Raw genomic sequence first — 19,343 nt, forward strand, 5'->3', positions numbered from 1 at the left:
ATGCAGGGTGGATGCCACTGACCTTTTAATGGTCAAATTCAAGGACGCTTTTTAGTTATCACTTTACTTAACCTCACTGCTGTGAATTCACTAATGATTATCTCCTTAGAACTCTCTCCCCTTTGTTCCACAGGATAATTATTTCAGCGTTGACCTCCTGACTCTTACTTATTCTTCTCACTTCAATCTTGGGCTCTTCCTCCACCAACCCCTTAAGTGTCAAGAATGCCAAAGTGGCTTCAATGTAAAAAAGTCAGGACGATGATGAGGAACCCAGCAAAGGAGGCTGAGAAGCAGCAGTCTGTGTGAAAATCAGCGGACGATGTGTGCTAAGACAAGTGAAGAATGTGTCATGGTGTGTCAAATGCTGCTGCTATGATAAGTAAGATGCGGACTACGAACTGAACACAGGATTGAGAGACAGTGGTGACCCTGACTAAAACAATTTCAGTGGAATACTTTTCACTCAAAACAGGAGGAAGGAACAAGTATAAACAACTCTTTTAAGAGGTTTTGCTACTAAGAGAAGGAGAGAAATGAGGTAGTAGAAGGGGGAAGTGGAATAGGGAGAAAAAAAAGTTTAAGATGAAAGAAATAGTAATAGTTTTGTATGTTAACAGAAATAATTCAGACAAAAGAAAAATAAGAATAATTCAGAAGGAAAACTGATGATGCAGAATAGACCAGGAAAAACTGCCAGGACAATAGGCCTTGAGTATGTGGGATGGATGAGTTCTGGAAAAGTGGAGATGGGGCCTTACACAGAAGCAAGGTCAGCTCATCCCCAGTAAGAGGTGAGAAGATGGAGAATATGCACCCAGAAGAAGCACATAATTGGGTGGACCTGGTAGTATCAATAAATAAAAGTTGTCTTCTGATTGCTTCTATTTCCTCAGTCATCAGCTGAGAATGAAGATAGAAGATTTGGTACTGGAGTGTTCTTTAAAAAGTAGAAGGCATAATTATCTAGAAGAAGGGAAATGCTTGCCAGGTAGCTCAAAGGGCCCATCTGAATCTTAGGAGTCATACATTTAGAACATGCTAATAAGTATGACATGCTTTTCTCCAGTCATGTTTAGTCCATGATTATAGGAAGAAAGTGTATGAACACATAGATTTAAACAGACGAGGGTTTTTGCCAATCAAATATGAAACAAAAGGTGTAAAAGATTTGAGAGGATATGCAAGGGAGTAAACATAATGATGGAATAAGAAAGTTAAGCTGGACAAAGAAAGAGAAAATAGGACAAGAGTGAAATTAAGTTGGCTCAATCAATGGATGGTAGGGTCTGGTGAGGCCAAAGGATTGTTTGACTCAAGGTGATAAAGAAAATAAACAAAACCAATCTCCTTATTTATATTAGATTCAGCTTTTAGGAGAGTAGTTCTCTTTTCATGTGTCAATTATAGGATGGTAAGGGGTGGAGGGAAGATAGTCCTCTATATTCAGATGCCAATAAATATGCTAGGTTATAAATTAATGGGGGGGTAATAAGATAAAATAACCTTTTATTGTGGGTCTACTGTATGCTAAGCACTATCCTAGGTACATGGTATACATTATTTCATGTAATCACTGCATCATCCCTATGAGATGGTTTAATCACAACCATTAACAAACCTAAGTGCAAGGTCATTCCACAGGAACAGATCACACAGCTAGTAAGTGGTGGTCAAAACTCAATACACGTATACGTGACTACGGCATCTAAGAGCTTTCCCATCCCAAAATATTCAATACAGATAATGAAATGTTTTCAAGGGAATACACTCTCTTGCTATTTATCTGGTCTTTGGGAGTGACGCAGGAGATGAGTGAGGAAGGCAAGAGGTAGCAGTAGGTGCCATGAATCCAATATTAGCGAAACCACCGAAGTGACAGACATGCTCTGAGTTTTAACAGACAGAAACTCTAAAAATCTTCATTTATTTTGTTGGAAATATGGCTTTTCTCCCCTCTCTAATTAATATCCATTATATTATATAGCACAATGATTAATAATTTAACTGTATCTTCTGCTTTGTTTTTAGTTAAATTCATTTTTTCCCATGACCAAATAATATTTGGATTGGGAGAAAGATACAAGCCTTCAAATATATTTTTTAATCACCTTGGTTATTTTGCTTTTGGAATTACTAAATACTTTTCAACATCTCAACAAAATAATACGGTTTTGAAACTGCAGGCTTTAGAATGATTGTCATTCATGCAAATAATCACTTACTTACACTATATGAGTTTGGGTTGCATAAAGCAAATTACCATTTGAAAATAATTCAAATAACACTCCTTGCTTATGAATGTTATATTGGCCACAATATTTCTTAACCTTTTTCTATTTAGCTAGATTCCTTTATGGTAATATCATCCAAATTAATAACTATTCAACTGCCACAGGTATATTAAACATAAGATGTTGCAGAAACATATCGGATGTAAATGAATTTTAAAACATTTACTTAGAATTCTATGGCAGTAATAATTAAGAGGAGCTATAACCACCAACACACTTATAGATATACGTTTTCCCTATATGTGATGTTAAAAAACCTTAAAACATGTCAAAATATAAGGTTCATATTTTTTAAAATTCAGATATATAACTGCTCTAGTTAATCACAGGCAAAGTATAACTATTACAGTTTTCAAAAGTTGAAGTTCTCTCATCACACATAAGAAAACTGTATGCACAAATACATACAGATAATATACATAATTACATATATATTCTGAAAATTGCTTGTGATCATGGCTCCACTTAGCTTTACAGTTTTCAAAACAGCAAATAAATCATAAACTGTTTTTGACAAATGACCTGTAATGACAGGATGCTTGAATGGTAAGTAGAAATTGGAATCAGAAGTCATAAAGCCTAGATGTTAATCCAGTCTGTGACAATGACAAGGTGAATACAAGCCAATCTCTACTTCTCCGGGCCTCTGTTTTCTGTACTCTATAAAGATTAAGCAAGATGGTCTAACTTAAATTTTATGACTCACTAGCTTGATTTTCTATGGGGCAGATTTTTCTTCGGTAAAATATTAACAAATAAGACACTCAAATAAATCAGCAATAGGGGTGTAGATGAGGACTACCATTTCTACAGCAAAATATGGGTGAAGTCAGTAGTGTAGAACATAGAAGTTAATGCTGACCTCTTGCATAGCATGTTTGGATATTAAATCATTTCCTGCCTTCATTGCAGGGATGAGGATGAAACAGCTGTTCCTGAACTCTTTTAAGAAAGCAGTCAGTAAAAAACAGCAGCGTCTCCCGCTAGTGTGAGTCCCGCTGAAGTAAACTTTCTGTTCACAAGGGAGAAATATTCCTAGTGGTAGTAAAAACAGTTTTTCTAGGTTTAATCAAAAGTGAAAAGGAATTCCAGAATGTTCTCTTTGAGCCACATCATCCACTGCTAATTCAAGGTGGGCCCAGCAACAAGGGTAATAAAAAAAAATGTCCTTAGTAACTAAGAAAGAGAAATGGCAATTAGGTACATTTGTAAACCAATACAGAAGACTTAACTCTTTATTAAGATAATATAAATAATTAAAAATAAAGAAAAAAATAAAAGAAAATAGTATGGGAAATGAATTAATCCAAGCAGTGAGATTTAACATTGACTTATCTAGACCAGTTATTATATATATAAATCAAAGGACATAAGCTGAATGCAAAGTTTGAGAAATATGCTTGACAATGACTTCTGTAACAAAAAAAATAAAGAAACAAAACACCAGGCTGTTTTGACAAACAAATAAATAAAAGGAAAGAAAGGAAGGACTCAATATCTGAACTATTTAGTGATGGGTTAGACACATGATGATTTAAAATCTTTGTAAATCACAGCATGGTAAGATAGAACTAAATTCTCTAATTAACCATACTTAGGCTGAAAAGTTAAAACTGGCATGAAGAACATCAATTTCTATACACTTAAGTAATAATTTATGACACAATATTGAGAACAGAGTCGAACATACTGACCTGCTCACATCAGGAAACCTGATGGGAAAGTAAATAACTTGGCACTTAGGTCTGATGATGCTTTCCAGATCCTTGGGTCTGTGATCAGGAATCAGCTTCATAAATTTTCCAATGGAAGTGAGAAATGATTCCATATTAAAAACTGAGTTGAATACAACCACATCAGCCACCAGGCTGTTAAGGTAAAAGACAAATGCAAATGATGAGCCCAGACTCATTTAGAGTAATTTTTATCAACCTAAGACCTCTATGGATTAATCAGAGTTTTTAATTGCACCTTAGGTTTGCAAAGAACTCTTCATTTCACATCAGTATCTACCAAAATGTCTCTAAGAGCTAAGTTAGTTTCACTACTGTTATATCACAGGGAGTTGATTGGTGGCATCAGACTGGAAAGGCAATAGGGAAATGGAATGATTTAATGGGATTGCATGAGACTCCAAACCAAAGCATATTTTTCCACAATGCCAGGAACTTTCTATATTATCAACAACATTAAGTACAGCAATTCCTTTTTCTTCATGGCCCAACTACCCATGTTGAATTTCTATGTCAGTGATGTGCATCGTCTTACACCATACTACCGAGAACAGAACATCTGTCATACTTCTCACTAACTTCAAGGAGACTAATTCAGACAAAACTATTTTCATACTAGGGCATGATACCTTCAGCACTATTTGGTTAAAGTCTACTTCTTGCTTTAGCCTTTACTTCAAGAACTGTGTTAAGTTTTTGAAATTTCTGTGACTACACAGAAAGGATTATGGTATCCCAAAATAATTTGTTTCACTATCATATTATATTATATTGGGCTAGCTAGAGAAATAGAAGAAATTGGTAGAAATGGATCCAGAAATCCAGATCACTAGGTCCTAACTGATTACATAAAGGTACATATAAATTATAAAGCACCGCAACACCATGGACCTTTGAATTCAACAAAATAAATGTAATAATACCAGTCCGCAACACCAATGGTTCAAACTTAAGATTTTTTTAACTTCACAATGGTGAAAATGTAATATACATTCAATTAAAACCATACTTCGAAAACTGAATGTTTATCTTGTCCTGGGCTAATGGTATGTGCACAATATTCTCTCACGATGCTGGGCAGCAGCAGTGAGGTACAAATCTCAGTGAGCCACATGATCACAAGGGTAAACAACCAATACTCTACAGTGGCCTGTGCTGCCAGATGATTTTGCCCAATTGTAGGCTAATATAAGTATTCTGAATATGTTGAAGGTAAGTTAGGCTAAGCTATGATGTTCGATAGGCTAGTTGTATTAAATGCATTTCAACTTATAATATTCTCAACTCACAATAATGGATTTACCAGGCTGTAATCCTATCCTAAGTTGAGGAGCATCTGTATACAAGATTAAAGGGACAAAGCAATTGGTTTTATTCTACCCTAAAAATGATAGATCAATACTACTGGAAAGAAGACATGTTATGTCCACAGGACTGCAGAACACCACAGAGTAAGTAGAGCTTATAGAATAGGAATGCCACAGTCAATCGTCAGTTTCGTTTAAGTCATATTTGCTGAGACAGCCAAATTTACTATTACAACGTTAATATATAGCAGAATAAAAAATGAACAAAAAGAGTGTTGGCCTGCTACTCCCATGACTCCCCGAAAAAAAACTGATTTTCCATACAAGTATTGTTTATCAGTTGCTACCTAGTGCAAATTTGGGGGGTGCGGGTGATTACAACATGAATAATACAAAGGAATGTCACAGAAGTGCTGACACAACACTAAGCAATAAGGAAGCCAAGATAACAATATACCAAAAGTTGAAGGATGTTTTACAGCTAGTCTGTTTTCACCATATGTCACATATTGTAATAGCGACCTACAGGTCATAATATACAGTTGTGACATGTGTTCATAAGTCAGAGGGTTAGTGAAACCACTGTTTAAGGTGAGTACTTATGTCAGTCATCTTTGAAGTCCTTAACTGCCACACAGTCAAGAAAGAAGTCTGACAGTGCCAAAAAAGCAGAAGTCAGCAAGAAAACTAAAGAAACATGTGAGGAAGCAGGAGTCATACTTTTCAAAGAGAATCTGAACAGGACTGCCTTTTGACACTCTTATTTTTCCTCTGGACAACTGTGAACCATTTTTTTCCCATTAAGAAGCCAACTGATGATGAAGTCCACTTCTCTTTCTCCAAGCTTGTCTGTAAGTTTACCCTCTTGAGAAAAGCAATGCTGAAAAATCATGTACAAAACTTTTATAGTCTCATTGCCTATGAGCAAAAACAATGTTTTGTGAAAATGAGGGGGAATCGAGAGCTGAATTGTTTTAGACAGCTTCCCTCAAAGGGCATGTGACCCAACAACTTAACATTCTTAAAAATCCAGTCTATGCTAAATTAAAGATCCAAGATAGTTTACAGAAATATCCTTTTTGGTACATTTCCTCCCTGATATGAGTGGATGTAACTTCCATTAACTTTAAAGCCACCCATAAAGGGAAAAATAGACTTAGTTTTTTTCCCAGTGATTTCTCAGGGGTAATAAACATACTATCTGAGGAAAAGAATGATGCTAATTCAAGAAATCAAAAGAATATTACAAATGTTTCCCATATTGATAAAGCACAAAATGATTTTATTTTCATTTTTAAAACATATTTTCCTTCTCTGCTTCAATATAAAGTATTTTAATTTTATTATGAAATTTTAAAACGGCTGCTTTTTTTTTATGAGACATTTGACGTGAAGCAGTTCCACTCTATTTTGATAGCACTGCTACTTCACAATTGAAGCAGCTTGTAAAAATGACTGTAGGAAAACATTCACAAAATGCACACAACACAAAATTATTACTATATAGCGTTTTTCTATGTCAACTAAACTATGAAACATTCTTGCAAGAGTTGGGGGTCTGTATAAACACATCATCAAACCCAGCTGCTAATAGCTGTTAATAAAGATGAATAAAATGTACAAAATCACTGACAAACAGATTCCGTTTGACTGTTGCAGTTATGTGAATAGGATCCAATAGCAAAGCCATTTCAGAATTGTTATTAACTTCTTTCATTAACTAAGCTTCAGGAGATACACTTTGTCTAAGTAACAATAGAGAAGGACCATCACCTTTAAAATGTCATGGTATTTTAAGGCTGTGTCATTTCAGAAGACTCAATGAGGGAAAAAAGAAAGCACTACCTAAAGATTCATTTTCCATACTCGTCTCTGTCTTACAATAAAATAAAAAGGCGGGGGAGGCAAAACCCCAAGTTGCTCCATTATGCTTTAATTTTTATTTTTCTGTAATACTCTATTTTGATTTTAGCTGAATACAGTGATCATGATTAGTAAGTAAGAGTTGACTAACTGCACTTTCTAAATGCCTTAAGCAATAGATTATGAAATCAAGGGGTGAAGGTCCCTGCCAACCTTTTAATTCTATTTTGAATGTTGTGAAAAATAGATAATTAGCTCAACATATAATTAGATTGTTACATATATGTATTTTTATAAAATGATTAGTGAACTTACATATACTGCAGAAGGAAGAATTGTTTAAATATCTGTACCTACCTTATGGTGTTTTTTAAAAAGGTGTATGGTAGTAGGTCTCCAGATTTAAAATGTAACCACCTACAAAGAAAAAGGTAGCAAAGGGCCAAATACAATGATACAATGTATACCTACCATGAAAGAATTTGGTTGTATCCATACTGGAAATCCCTCTCCTGACATTTCTTGACAGGATATATCAACTGGTTCTCGTGAAAATACAGAATCGTTTTCAGTTTCCCAAGGTCAGGCCGAAGGGCAGCCAGTTCGGTCAGGTTAAGCACTGAACTTGCAAAGAGGGTCCTAGGAAACAAGAAAATTGGGGTTTACTGTCCCAAGTATGTTTGAAGGGGTCACGCTTTGCTCTTCTCTCCTCTTTCCCCTTCCCACCCCAAGAAAAACACATCCCCTATAGGGACAAATCAATAGTTGAGCCTTAATACCATGTAGCAGCATTCTAAGTTTTGATCTCTTAAAAAGCAGCTGCTTAGAACTATAAAGTCCCCGAATCTCACTGGTCTTCTCAGTGCAGTTACTGAGAAATGTTTAAAAAAAAAAAAAAAAAGCCGGATGGATTTTATTGAAAAAGGCAAGAAAAGCTCTATCTGAAGGACAAATGGAACAAAGATAACGCTGACTGGGGAATACTTTGCTTGCCAGTTTCATTACACTTTCCTTCTTTATGCAACCAACTACTGAAATTCAATGTATGAGCAGGAATGGCACATGTTCATGTTATGACATAAACCCTTTTGATTTATGCAATAGGCTTATCTAGTATGGTCTTTTTCTCTTGGCATGTTTTCTTACCCTCCCCTCACTTGTAAAGTATCTTACAATACTTGTATTTTTAAAAACATCTTTTCTTCTCCATTACTGGACTGCTAATGGTACCAGATGCATGATCTGTAAAATCCCTTAATAAAGCACAAATATAAAAATTTGATGAAAGGCTGATTCCTTATCTTTAGGGAAAAAGGGAAACTGAAAGCTTGCCTATCCATGTTTATAAATGAAAAAAAGTGTCAATTTACTCTGTCATTCCACATATATTTACTAAATGCCTACTATGTGCCAGGGTCTAACCAGGAAGAACAGAAAAGATGAACAAGACAGCTCAGCAGGATAAATGCTGCCTGTAATACAGACATACACAAAACATTAGAGAAACAAACAGAAAGCAATTCTAATTGTCTGGGACAACCTGGAAATGTTTCCCTAATGAGGTACCTATTGCATATGGACACAAAAGAGGGACAAAGTACAGGTCTTGAGCAGCTGAGGACATTTAGATGGCACAATTTTGATAGAATGCCACCTTTATAACATAATGTAACATAATTTGACCTTTATAGCTTTAATTCCCATTCTAAAAAATCAGGTTCAAGAAGGTTAAGAGTTTTTTCTAGGATCACACTGGTAGAAAGTGGCAAAGCAGAGAGACTGCTGGTCTTCTAAGAGCTCAAACTGCTTTTCATTACACCACAGATATGAATTGGTTGCGGACCACTTACATTGCAAGTGCTTTTTTCTGTACTTAATAAATACAAAATATCATCCTTGTTATTACCATGATTACAACTACTATAAATCCTCCCTTGCTGACAGGCCAAATGGCTAACTTCAGGTGTTTATACGATCTGCTGCACTAGCCTTTCACATAAGAAGAATGATTACATAATAAGTACATATATCACAAGTAGGAATTCAAGTGTCTTCTTCATGGGCTAAAAGAGGCACGTAAGACCAAAAGCCAGCAATCCCTCTTCAAACCTACATAGCTATATTAATGTTATAATTTATCTCTTTAAGGGAAAAAAAATCTTACCAAGGAGATACATTTATTTTTTTAAACTTGTCTGGCTATACCCAAATAAAAAAAAAAATTATAGCCAAACAATGCCCTATTTTGTCCAAACATATTCCCCCTACCACTATCACATATAAGCCTCTCTAAAACTTATATTGAAAATTCTGAAACATGAAGATATTTGCTTACCTAAAAATCTCATCTTCAGCAGACAAAGCAACAAAATATTAATTTCAAACAATACTTTCCTTAAAAGGGAATACATGGCAACTTGTAGGTCTAGTTACGGAGTAATCCTTCCTCCTCTCCTATTCTTTCTTACTATCCCCATCCCTGACCATACATATTACTGGAAGCAATGAAGCCCATTCTTAATCATTATCACCTGGGCAAGCACAATTTTTTTTTCACACACAAGGCAGAAAAATGCATTAAAAGAAGCCTTCATATGAGTTACTAATTACAAAAATATACCTTTTATGATGGGGAAATCTGGTAGAAATCAATTTAACCAAGTGATCAAACTTTCTATGACCAATAATGGGACAAAGTGATATCCTGTATTTCTAAATGTGATACATTGAGAAAGATACAAATCATCAGTGTAGTATTCCTGCCAAAAATGCCTAATCTGAATTTGGTAAGGAATAACCAGACAAATATTCTGCAAAATAATTCACTGGATCTCTAAAAATGCCATATCATGAAAGAAAAAAATCTAGATTAAAGGAAATAAAGACACCCAAAACAAAATCCAGTAAGTGATCCTTCACTGGATACTGGAAGGGGAAAGCACACCTAGTAAGGACATTATTAGGACAATAGGAAAAATCTGAACGTGGGCTGAATATAAGACTGCAAGTTTTTGTCAATCTTTAATTTATTAAATACAATAATTTTATTACAGTTATGTAGGAGAATAATCTTATTCTTAGGAGATTCATGTCAAATTACTTAGATGTGAAATGCCATGTTGTCTGCAGTTAATTATTAAATAGTTCAGCCAAAATGCTACTGCTAATAATAAATATTAATATGTACATATTTACAGAGATAGAAAAATTAAAAATGTGCAAACACATTAACAATTGATTAATCTATGTGAACAGGTGTGTAGTAATTCATAGCTTCAGGGGAAGGGGAGAATCTAATAAAAAGATTTCATGGAGCAAGACATTGTCCTACTGCAAATTTTGGGTAAGTTATACATTTATAAAACTACACATTTGAAGTAATAGGCATTAAATGGCAGTAAGTAGAAGAAAAAAGTTCTATATTCCATAAACAATAAACCCATCATATCTGTATTTCTAGCCATATTCCAACTGTTAATTTCTACATGAGGATTACCCTCAGGGTGAATTATCTATAGCTAATGTTTAACCGAGAGGAGCCCTTCACTCTATTTCTACCACATGTCCCCCTACCCACCAGCTTATCCACAACCAAAGAATCCAACCAGCCTTCCAAAGAAAACCTTCCAAATAAAAGAAGGCAATATATTCATATGAGAAATAACAATAATTTTTTTTTTTTGAGATGGAGTCTCGCTCAGTTGCCCAGGCTGGAGTGCAGTGGCACCATCTCGGCTCCCTGCAAGCTCCACCTCCCGGGTTCACGCCATTCTCCTGCCTCAGCCTCCCGAGTAGCTGGGACTAAGGCACCCGCCACCACGCCCAGCTAATTTTTTGTATTTTTAGTAGAGACAGGGTTTCACAATGTTAGCCAGGATGATCTCGATCTCCTGACCTCGTGATCCGCCCGCCTCGGCCTCCAAAAGTGCCGGGATTACAAGCGTGAGTCATCGCGCCCGGCCAACAACAATAATTTTCATAATATTCACCATTTGAGACTGCCCATGCCAACACTTCTTTCAGTTTGTTTAATCATTAAAAGAAAATTCACTCTGTTTGTATAACTAATCTTGAAATAACCCTCACTAGTTTTAAATAGTGGAAATTATCTCCATCATTTCTCTTTGCTTTTCTTGCTTGTAAAATGGTAAAGTGGTCAATAAGCAATTTCTCAAATATTTAGCTCAACAACACTCAAAAAGAAGTAATGAATATGGCCACAAAGGGAATGCAGGCAATCCATAGGCAATACAAAATTTAATAAATCAAAATTTACTACTATCAATTTTTAAAAGTTGATTATAATACAGTGAATGACATCACTTGATCAGCAGCTAATCCCCGGGCTACCAATGCTCATCTTGCCTCAGGTATTATTTAAGCAATAAATCCTAACAAGGTGCACTTTATCATCCCACAGTGTGTCTCTAGCAGGAAAGGACACAAGGTGATAGCAAAAACCACGAGGAACAAGGTAATTCCTGACAGCTGCTGCTTGAGCACAAGTTAAATTGAACAGTTTATCTCAGCATGAAGATGTTATAAGGTTTTATGTTTACTATTTTTAAATTAACATAAAACCCAGAGAAAGCAGTTGAGCAATCTTTCACAAACATGACATACTACAATCACTGTATAAGCTGGATTAGTACTTATTACCATGCTACTACAGAATTAAGCTGTTTTTAGACCACCAAAGAGCTTTAAATTGCAACTTTTGTCTCTGTAAGAGAAACCTATATTTTAAATGTCTGCTAAATTCAAATTAACGGCTACATCATTAGCTTACCATTTCACCAAAAGTACAAGTAAGCTGCTACTATAATCGTCTAACCAAAATGGCTCTATGCTGCAAGCACATTAACACCATTCCATGTATTTGGGAATAGGACCTGTATACATGTTTCGATTGCTTCCAATATACATTGTATCTACATTTTAAGTCATATACCTTTAAGGAATCCAAAACAGCGAAACACAATGAAATTCGAAATTAAATATTTTATTCTTTTCTGCTCAGTTTGAATAAATCAGTTGTTCGCCTTTTACCCTATTTACTTAATATGTAAAAAGAAAAGCTGAAATATACCTAAGGACAGTAGTGGTGTGACCATTACCATCAAGATACACACTCTTATATCTTGAATGGTACAGAAGGGAAGTGAAATGAGTTAACAGAGGGCAAACATTCAATATTCCAGCCACTGTCCATACATTTTAGTAATGATTCTTCATGGGCTAGGTCATCTCACTCTTGCCCCATGAAATCTTTTCAATAGGCACCCCTCCTCTCCTGAAGCTATTTATGACATAATTATGAGATAGAGTATACAATTTAACACAGATGCCAGTTTGGGCTGTGTTACCACTCATACACAGTTTCTTGCATGGCTTCAGGAGGCCTTTGACAAAAGAGTAAATTCTTCCAGCTTTGTCACTTTGCTCAATACCTAAACTCTTGGTCTAGATTCATGTTGCTAAGACTTATTACCTAAGCCTCGGTTCTTTCATTGTTTCTCGTGGGTTCCTGTCCCTTGATACCTACTCTCTAGGATCCTAGATCCTGTATTTTCTGTGATGCAGTATTTTCTATGATGATGAAAATGTTCTATATCTGTACTGTCCACATATGACTAGCTACATATGGCTATCGAGCACTTGAAATGTAGCTAGTACTCCTGAGGAACTAACTTTTAAATTTAATTTGATTAAATTTAAATTTAAATCCACTAGCCATATGTGGTTAGTGGCTACTGCATTGGAAAGCACAGTTCTGGATGAACCAGCTTTCCCTAACCTGACACTCATGTTACCTGAATATAATTACCTGCTTAACTGATTTTCCTGAACAGACCCTTGACCTGCTTATGATAACCTAATTTCTATGTTGCTCCTGCCTAGAAGAATTTCACCTACTCAGCTCTCCAATTCTGGAATGGCAATACTTTTTCTTTTCCTTCTGAGAACTAGAAAGTACACGTTCACTATAGAAAATGTTTTAAGCAAAATAAATAAATAAATAAAGTGAATATCACCCATAACTATTCCAAAGAGAGATAGCTACTATTTGCATTTTGGTGCTCTAAGCATGTGCTTAGCACGTATTATTTGCAAGGCACTATGCTAAATTACAGACATAAAATGGAAAACAAAGTAGTTGAGGCAAGAAGAAAAATGACAGGTTGAGGAACTGAATGAAGACCAAGGAGGTTGGAGCCAATGGGAGAGTGACCAAAAATAAGAGTGAAGATTCAAAAGTAAGACATGAAAATAATTTTGGTTTTGTGGTAAGACAGGAAGAGATGGAAGGATTTTAAGTAGGGAAGTGACAAAATCTTATATGTACATTAGGTATATTTTCTTTTATTCTTTCCATGTTGTAACAGAAATACATTATTGTAGCTTCGTTTCTTGCTTTCAACATCATGTTGCTTTACCATGTTAAAAATTATTTCTAAAAGATATGATTTTTTATTACATTTCATGATATGGTATGTCATAATATCTCCAACTAGGGCATGATTTTTTTTTTTTGAGACGAAGTCTTGCTCTGTCGCCCAGACTGGAGCGCAGTGGCGTGATCTCCACTCACTGCAGCTCCGCCTCCCGGGTTCACGCCATTCTCCTGCCTCAGCCTCCTGAGTACTGGGACAACAGGCGCCCGCCACCACTCCTGGCTAATTTTTTGTATTTTTAGTAGAGTCGGGGTTTCACCGTGTTAACCAGGATGGACTCGATCTCCTGACCTCGTGATTCACCCACCTTGGCCTCCCAAAGTGCTGGGATTACAGGCGTGAGCCACTGCGCCCGGCCTAGGGCATAATTTTTATACTCACGTCCATAAAGTTTTGAAATCTTCTTTGTATTAATCTCTTATATTACTTTTGTTTATATAATTCACGCATTTTTAAATTAGTTTTTAATACCAGAAAACTTTACTGACTACCATATGGAAAGCAGACTGCAAGGAGTCATGAGTGGAAGAAGACAGCAAGAAGAGAAAAAAAATGACACTGTCTTGGGCTAAGATGCTGATATTGTGAGAGTGTTACCAAGTGGCCTGACTGGGTGTACTGATAACTGTCAGGGTTTGCTGATAAAACTGGATACGAGAAGTGAAAGAGAGGACAGCTATTCTTTCTTCCCTTTATCACTTTCAAAGCACCTTGACAGAGTTTTAATTACAACAGAAGCTCAATGATACATACACACATAAATGAAAATTACTCCCAAGCATTTCAAAAGTCTTTGGTTTCAACATATTTTTTAATTCATAAAACTTGTGTAGAGAGATAACTGAGTTCTAATATTCATTAACTATCAATATACAAAATTCATTTTAACATAATTTGCTTTAGTTGTCAGCTACTTAATCTTAATTGGACCATTTCTACTGCATGTTGAAATGCCATGGATATTCAAAAACTTTCAAAAACACTGCCTAACAAAATGTTTCCCTTTGCTGAAACAATTAAAAATACAAGATGGAAGTCTTATCTAAAGGAAAAGGAAACACAGTTATTTAATCTCCCAGGTTCTTGTGGTAGCAATTTACAGGCTGTTTATAAATAGAATATCCAGTTTTCCAAAAGCTGTCTCATCGTGTAGCATCAATCAGGAAGTTTTACTTTTTTCCACCATGTAATTTTCCTTTCCTGTGCTTATCACGATGACCAGGAGAGCACTGTATGCAAAAAAGCACTGTATACAGAACACTTGTCAAGAAGGTAGGGAATCAAAGACTGTAGGCACAACCTGCCACTGAGCAGTATCTCCAACATAAGGCTGTTTTCTTAACATCTATCCTTGCTGCAATCAATCATCAGCACTCTGAACTGTCTTATGGATGTTTAAGGAAACAAATTCCATAATGCCTATTGAGATCCTTTAGCTAAAGGTGTCACTTAAATTCAGGTGTCTCTTAAATTATTTCTGCAAATGCTGAGTCTTTTAACTCTTGGTATCTGGCACAGTGCCTAATCCATAAAAGACACTTTGTAATTACGTTTCTAACAAGAAAGGAAGAGACAAGAAGAGAGGGTGAGCCTACTATTTTAAAAAATCTATAGATACATTGAAATTTTTATTGCATATATTTAAACATTTTTTCATGTACCTGTTTATTTCTTTTGGGACTGGAGTCCATTATTAAGAGTATTCTTACAAGGTCCAAGGTAATATGAACCGCAACATTTGTAGATATATCTGTTTTTAGACATTCTATCAATAAGTCAACAAATCAGAACACTGTAAAATCTTTTGACTTGGCAATTTAACAAGTACAAGATATCATCCCATTCTAAAAGAACGGACAATATAATTGGTGAAATAAGCCATAAATACAGGAAATATTAAATAACAATAAAAAAGATAAGTAACTGCTCTCTCCTGCACAAGAAATGTCACAAAGCAATGTGAGATTGATTATGAATGAAGGTAGAGGCACTAAGTGCTATGGCCATTCAGAGGAAGAAAAGAGAACTAAGAGCAGTGAAAAACCATGAAGTCTCAGAAGTATCAGGGGTGGCAGAAGAGGCCTGGGTCCTGAGTTCTTGGGACTAAAGGGATCAGTGCTATTTGAATTAGAGAGGGCTAACAGTTAGTGTTTGGAAAAAAATGAATAATCAAATAAAACTGTAACAGTGGTCTTCCGCAGACCCAGAAGTATCCAGATGCAGGATAAGAAGTTTGTACTTTTATCTGTCAGCAATTTGGTGACTCATTGCATGTTCATTATTATACTAACAATCATTTATTTTTTTTGTCTTATTCTTAATTAACTCAGTTTTTAATGCTTATTGGATAAGAAAAAGATGGTTGTAAAATGAGAAGATAAAGAAACAAATAAAGTACCACTATCAATCACTATTACTCTCAAAATAAGGATGATTACTCTAAATATAACCAAATACAGAAGATATAAAACCAGTTCCTTTAGGCCAGGCGTGCTGGCTCACGCCTGTAATCCCAGGACTTTGGGAGGCCAAGGCGGGTGGGTCATGAGGTCAGGAGATTGAGACCATCCTGGCTAACACGGTGAAACCCCATCTCTACTAAAAATACGAAAAATTAGCCGAGCGTGGTGGTGGGCGCCTGTAGTCCCAGCTACTCGGGAGGCTGAGGCAGGAGAATGGCATGAACCTGGGAGGTGGAGCTTGCAGTGAGCTAAGATCGCGCCACTGTACTCCAGCCTGGGTGACAGAGTGAGACTCCGTCTCAAAACAAACAAACGAAAAACAGTTGATTTAAATCCATGTCTTTCCATGATCACTTTTTGATAATGGAATCCTTAAATCACTATAATATTGTAATGTTGATGGTAATATTTTAAAGGAAGAGAACCATGTATCATGCAAGGTTCTCTACACACATCACTACCACCACCCTAAGAGATATGTCTTATTATCCTCATTTTACTGGTTAAGAAATTAAAGCACAAGAGGTTTGGTTAAATGCTGAGACAACAGCAGTTACTAACAGGTAAAGATGAGTTTCAAATTCAAGTTGATCTCAGCCTAAAGCCTCTACTTTTTCACTTCTTCCACACTGATTTTGAATCATCTTAAGATTAGAGTGTGACTCAGTGTTTTTGTGTTAATTGTATTTATTAGAATCTGTGCTGGAAATATAAAAGAATATAAACGGTATAAAGGACAACTATACTAAAGTGAATAGTTCTATTTTATCCCTTTATCCATCACATATTTACTGAGTGGCCAGATTGCTCTATATAAATTGTGGAGAGGTAATGACCATCAGTGAAGGCTTTCCTAGGGAGAGGCACTCTAGGAAGCATCCTAAATAACACGCAGGAGCGAGCCTCCTGGAATAACAAGGAGGAGGTCAGGGCACTGGAATAGAGAGAGTGGCTAACATTAAGTGTGATGAAAGAAATGTCTGGCTTGGTTATTAAAAGGAAGAAGCTAAAGGTTTCTAGCTTACATAATCAGATAGTGATGGTGTAATACTCCTTAACACAAGAGAGAAAAAAAAATCATGGTTTGGAGTAGAGGGGAAATAAAGAGACGTGTTTTACAAACACTGAATATAAGTAGAGTGCCCAGTAGGTAACTAAAGATTACAGATAATAGGCTAATGACAGGAAATACATTGGAGAGTTGATTTAAATAAAGAACCTGCCTGGTCACCAAATATGTTTGTTAAAAATGTGGTCTGTTATATAATTTTATATAACTCTTCTATGTGGTTCTCCAATATTTAATACATTATCCTGTTTCTTCCCACTAAAGTATATATTCCTTGATAAGATAAATTAGATCTGCTCTTCTTTTCTTTAGTGTACTATAGTTTCCCTAACTTGGCAGCTATCACTCTGGATTTTAAAGTTCCATCAGGACAGGTCCTACATCTTTCTTGTTCCCCATCCTAACCACATGCTTAAATATTTTCAAATAAGTGAATGAGTAAATGAAGTGAATGGATCATTCATTCCCTCAATCACTGTGAGAAAATAAAACTGGTTAACTTTCCATTTATACGGAAGTATTCATTATGATATTCACTCCTACCATTAAAACAAGCTGGAAAGCATCCATGCCCATGGGTGCTTACATTCCCCATGCCCCATGGATGTGAGCACCCAACACAATTCTAAGATGTGTTATTTGATGTCATTTTTTATTGAGCTCATTAGTTTTTCCTGGGGTCCCTAATAATATTTCAGGCACTGGTCTCTGCTTTACCATCGTAAAGTATTCAAGACAGGATCCAAAGAAAAGGAACTCAAGAGGAAAGGTAGATGTCAACCTGGTACAAAGATCAGGAATGTACAATATCATGGTAATAATTTTTGTCATCTTCAGGGATTCATGATCATTAGCCTTGAAGAAGTAAGTCAATTAACATGCAAAGAGCATCTAACTTGCTGAGTGTGCTGGGAACACTTCATATGGTGTTTTATCACCATAAACTAATATAATTAGTATGTGAAATATTTATAATTCATCTCATGATTAATCTATCGTATAAGACTATTCCTTAAAAGCAGCATATCATTTTATTTTGGAATGTTCTTTGCCCTTTATTTCATGCCACTCATGAGTCTCTGGAGTTCCTTTCTAAAGACTATAAAGTTTGAAGACTGGAGACCCAAGGTAATGGATGTAAGTCCTATCATCACTGCAATCCAACCCTATCAGTGTAGTCTAAAATTATATACATTTAAGGACATACTGACCAGTCAAGCCAGAGCACTATCCCACAAGTAGATACAGAAAACTCACTTGAGGCACAAGCCTGAGAAACAAACCACAGGCAAGTACAGATTGGCTTTTGAACAGTATCATGATTTAGGCTTGAGTATTATGAAACTGTAATAATCAAAGTAATTATAACAATAATATTATCTGCTTCTTGACAACTAAGCTGTTCCTGACAACCATGAAAAAAAAAAAAAAGTATTTTGTGCCCAAATAACAAGCTAACCAGGAAAAATACAGGGACTTGCTATTTTTACTGAGTCCTATCTACTGATAAAACTATCAAAATAAAATATATCCTAAATATTCAGTCTTTCAGTAATCAGCAATAACATCTAAATTTTTCGGCGCTTACGAGTATTTGCTTCAGTTTGCTTCCCAGTTTGCTTTACTCTACTGAGTTGTTTTATCATTTGATTTGTTATGCTTCTCATAGAAATTACATCTGGGTTTTGATTATTCCTCCAATGTTTGTTTTGGCAAGTCCAAGACGGTTCTTTGAAATCCTCCTTAAATATGGTGCTTAATATACCATTTGGAGAAATACTTCCCCACAAATAACTTAGTATCCCCAATGTTTTGCTATTTAATTACAAGGTACCACTGAATAATTAACTATAAATGTCAAAATCAACAAAATGTACTACGCACAGTAGGCATTCAAGAAACGTTTGAGAGAGTGAAATGTTTAATAATGTTGTACATCTGCAACAGAAAAAGAATTCAAAGGTGAGTCTGAGGACTGAGTCTTGGTCCTTTATACATTTATTTTAAAGGTAAAACTTTTCACAAACACTGATTTGCTAAGTCCTGTGTGTAAAAATTCTCATTTTAATATTAATTACCCCATATATCACAGAGGGGAAACGCTTGAAAGCTACTTTTTCAAAGATCAAATAGAGTAAAATGAAAATTAAAAATTCTGTA

General features: G+C 35.6%; 1 protein-coding gene across 36 annotated transcripts in view; it reads right to left on the minus strand.

Moving 5' to 3' along the window:
- Positions 1-19,343, minus strand: part of LOC105492615 (glycosyltransferase like domain containing 1) — a 407,319-nt gene that overhangs the window by 184,870 nt on the left and 203,106 nt on the right. For 35 of the 36 annotated variants that reach the window (XM_071072713.1, XM_024796265.2, XM_071072701.1 and 32 more), the window contains 2 exons: positions 7,669-7,836; positions 3,989-4,162 (listed from right to left, as the gene is read on the minus strand). In XM_071072713.1, the coding sequence (XP_070928814.1) occupies positions 3,989-4,162; positions 7,669-7,836 (342 nt within the window). Of the gene's footprint in view, positions 1-3,988; positions 4,163-7,668; positions 7,837-7,976; positions 8,035-19,343 lie in introns of those variants that run through there. The other variant, XM_071072705.1, reaches the window with a different exon arrangement.

Source organism: Macaca nemestrina, chromosome 11 (genome assembly GCF_043159975.1).
Source record: "Macaca nemestrina isolate mMacNem1 chromosome 11, mMacNem.hap1, whole genome shotgun sequence".
In the NCBI taxonomy this organism is placed as follows: Eukaryota; Metazoa; Chordata; class Mammalia; order Primates; family Cercopithecidae; genus Macaca; species Macaca nemestrina.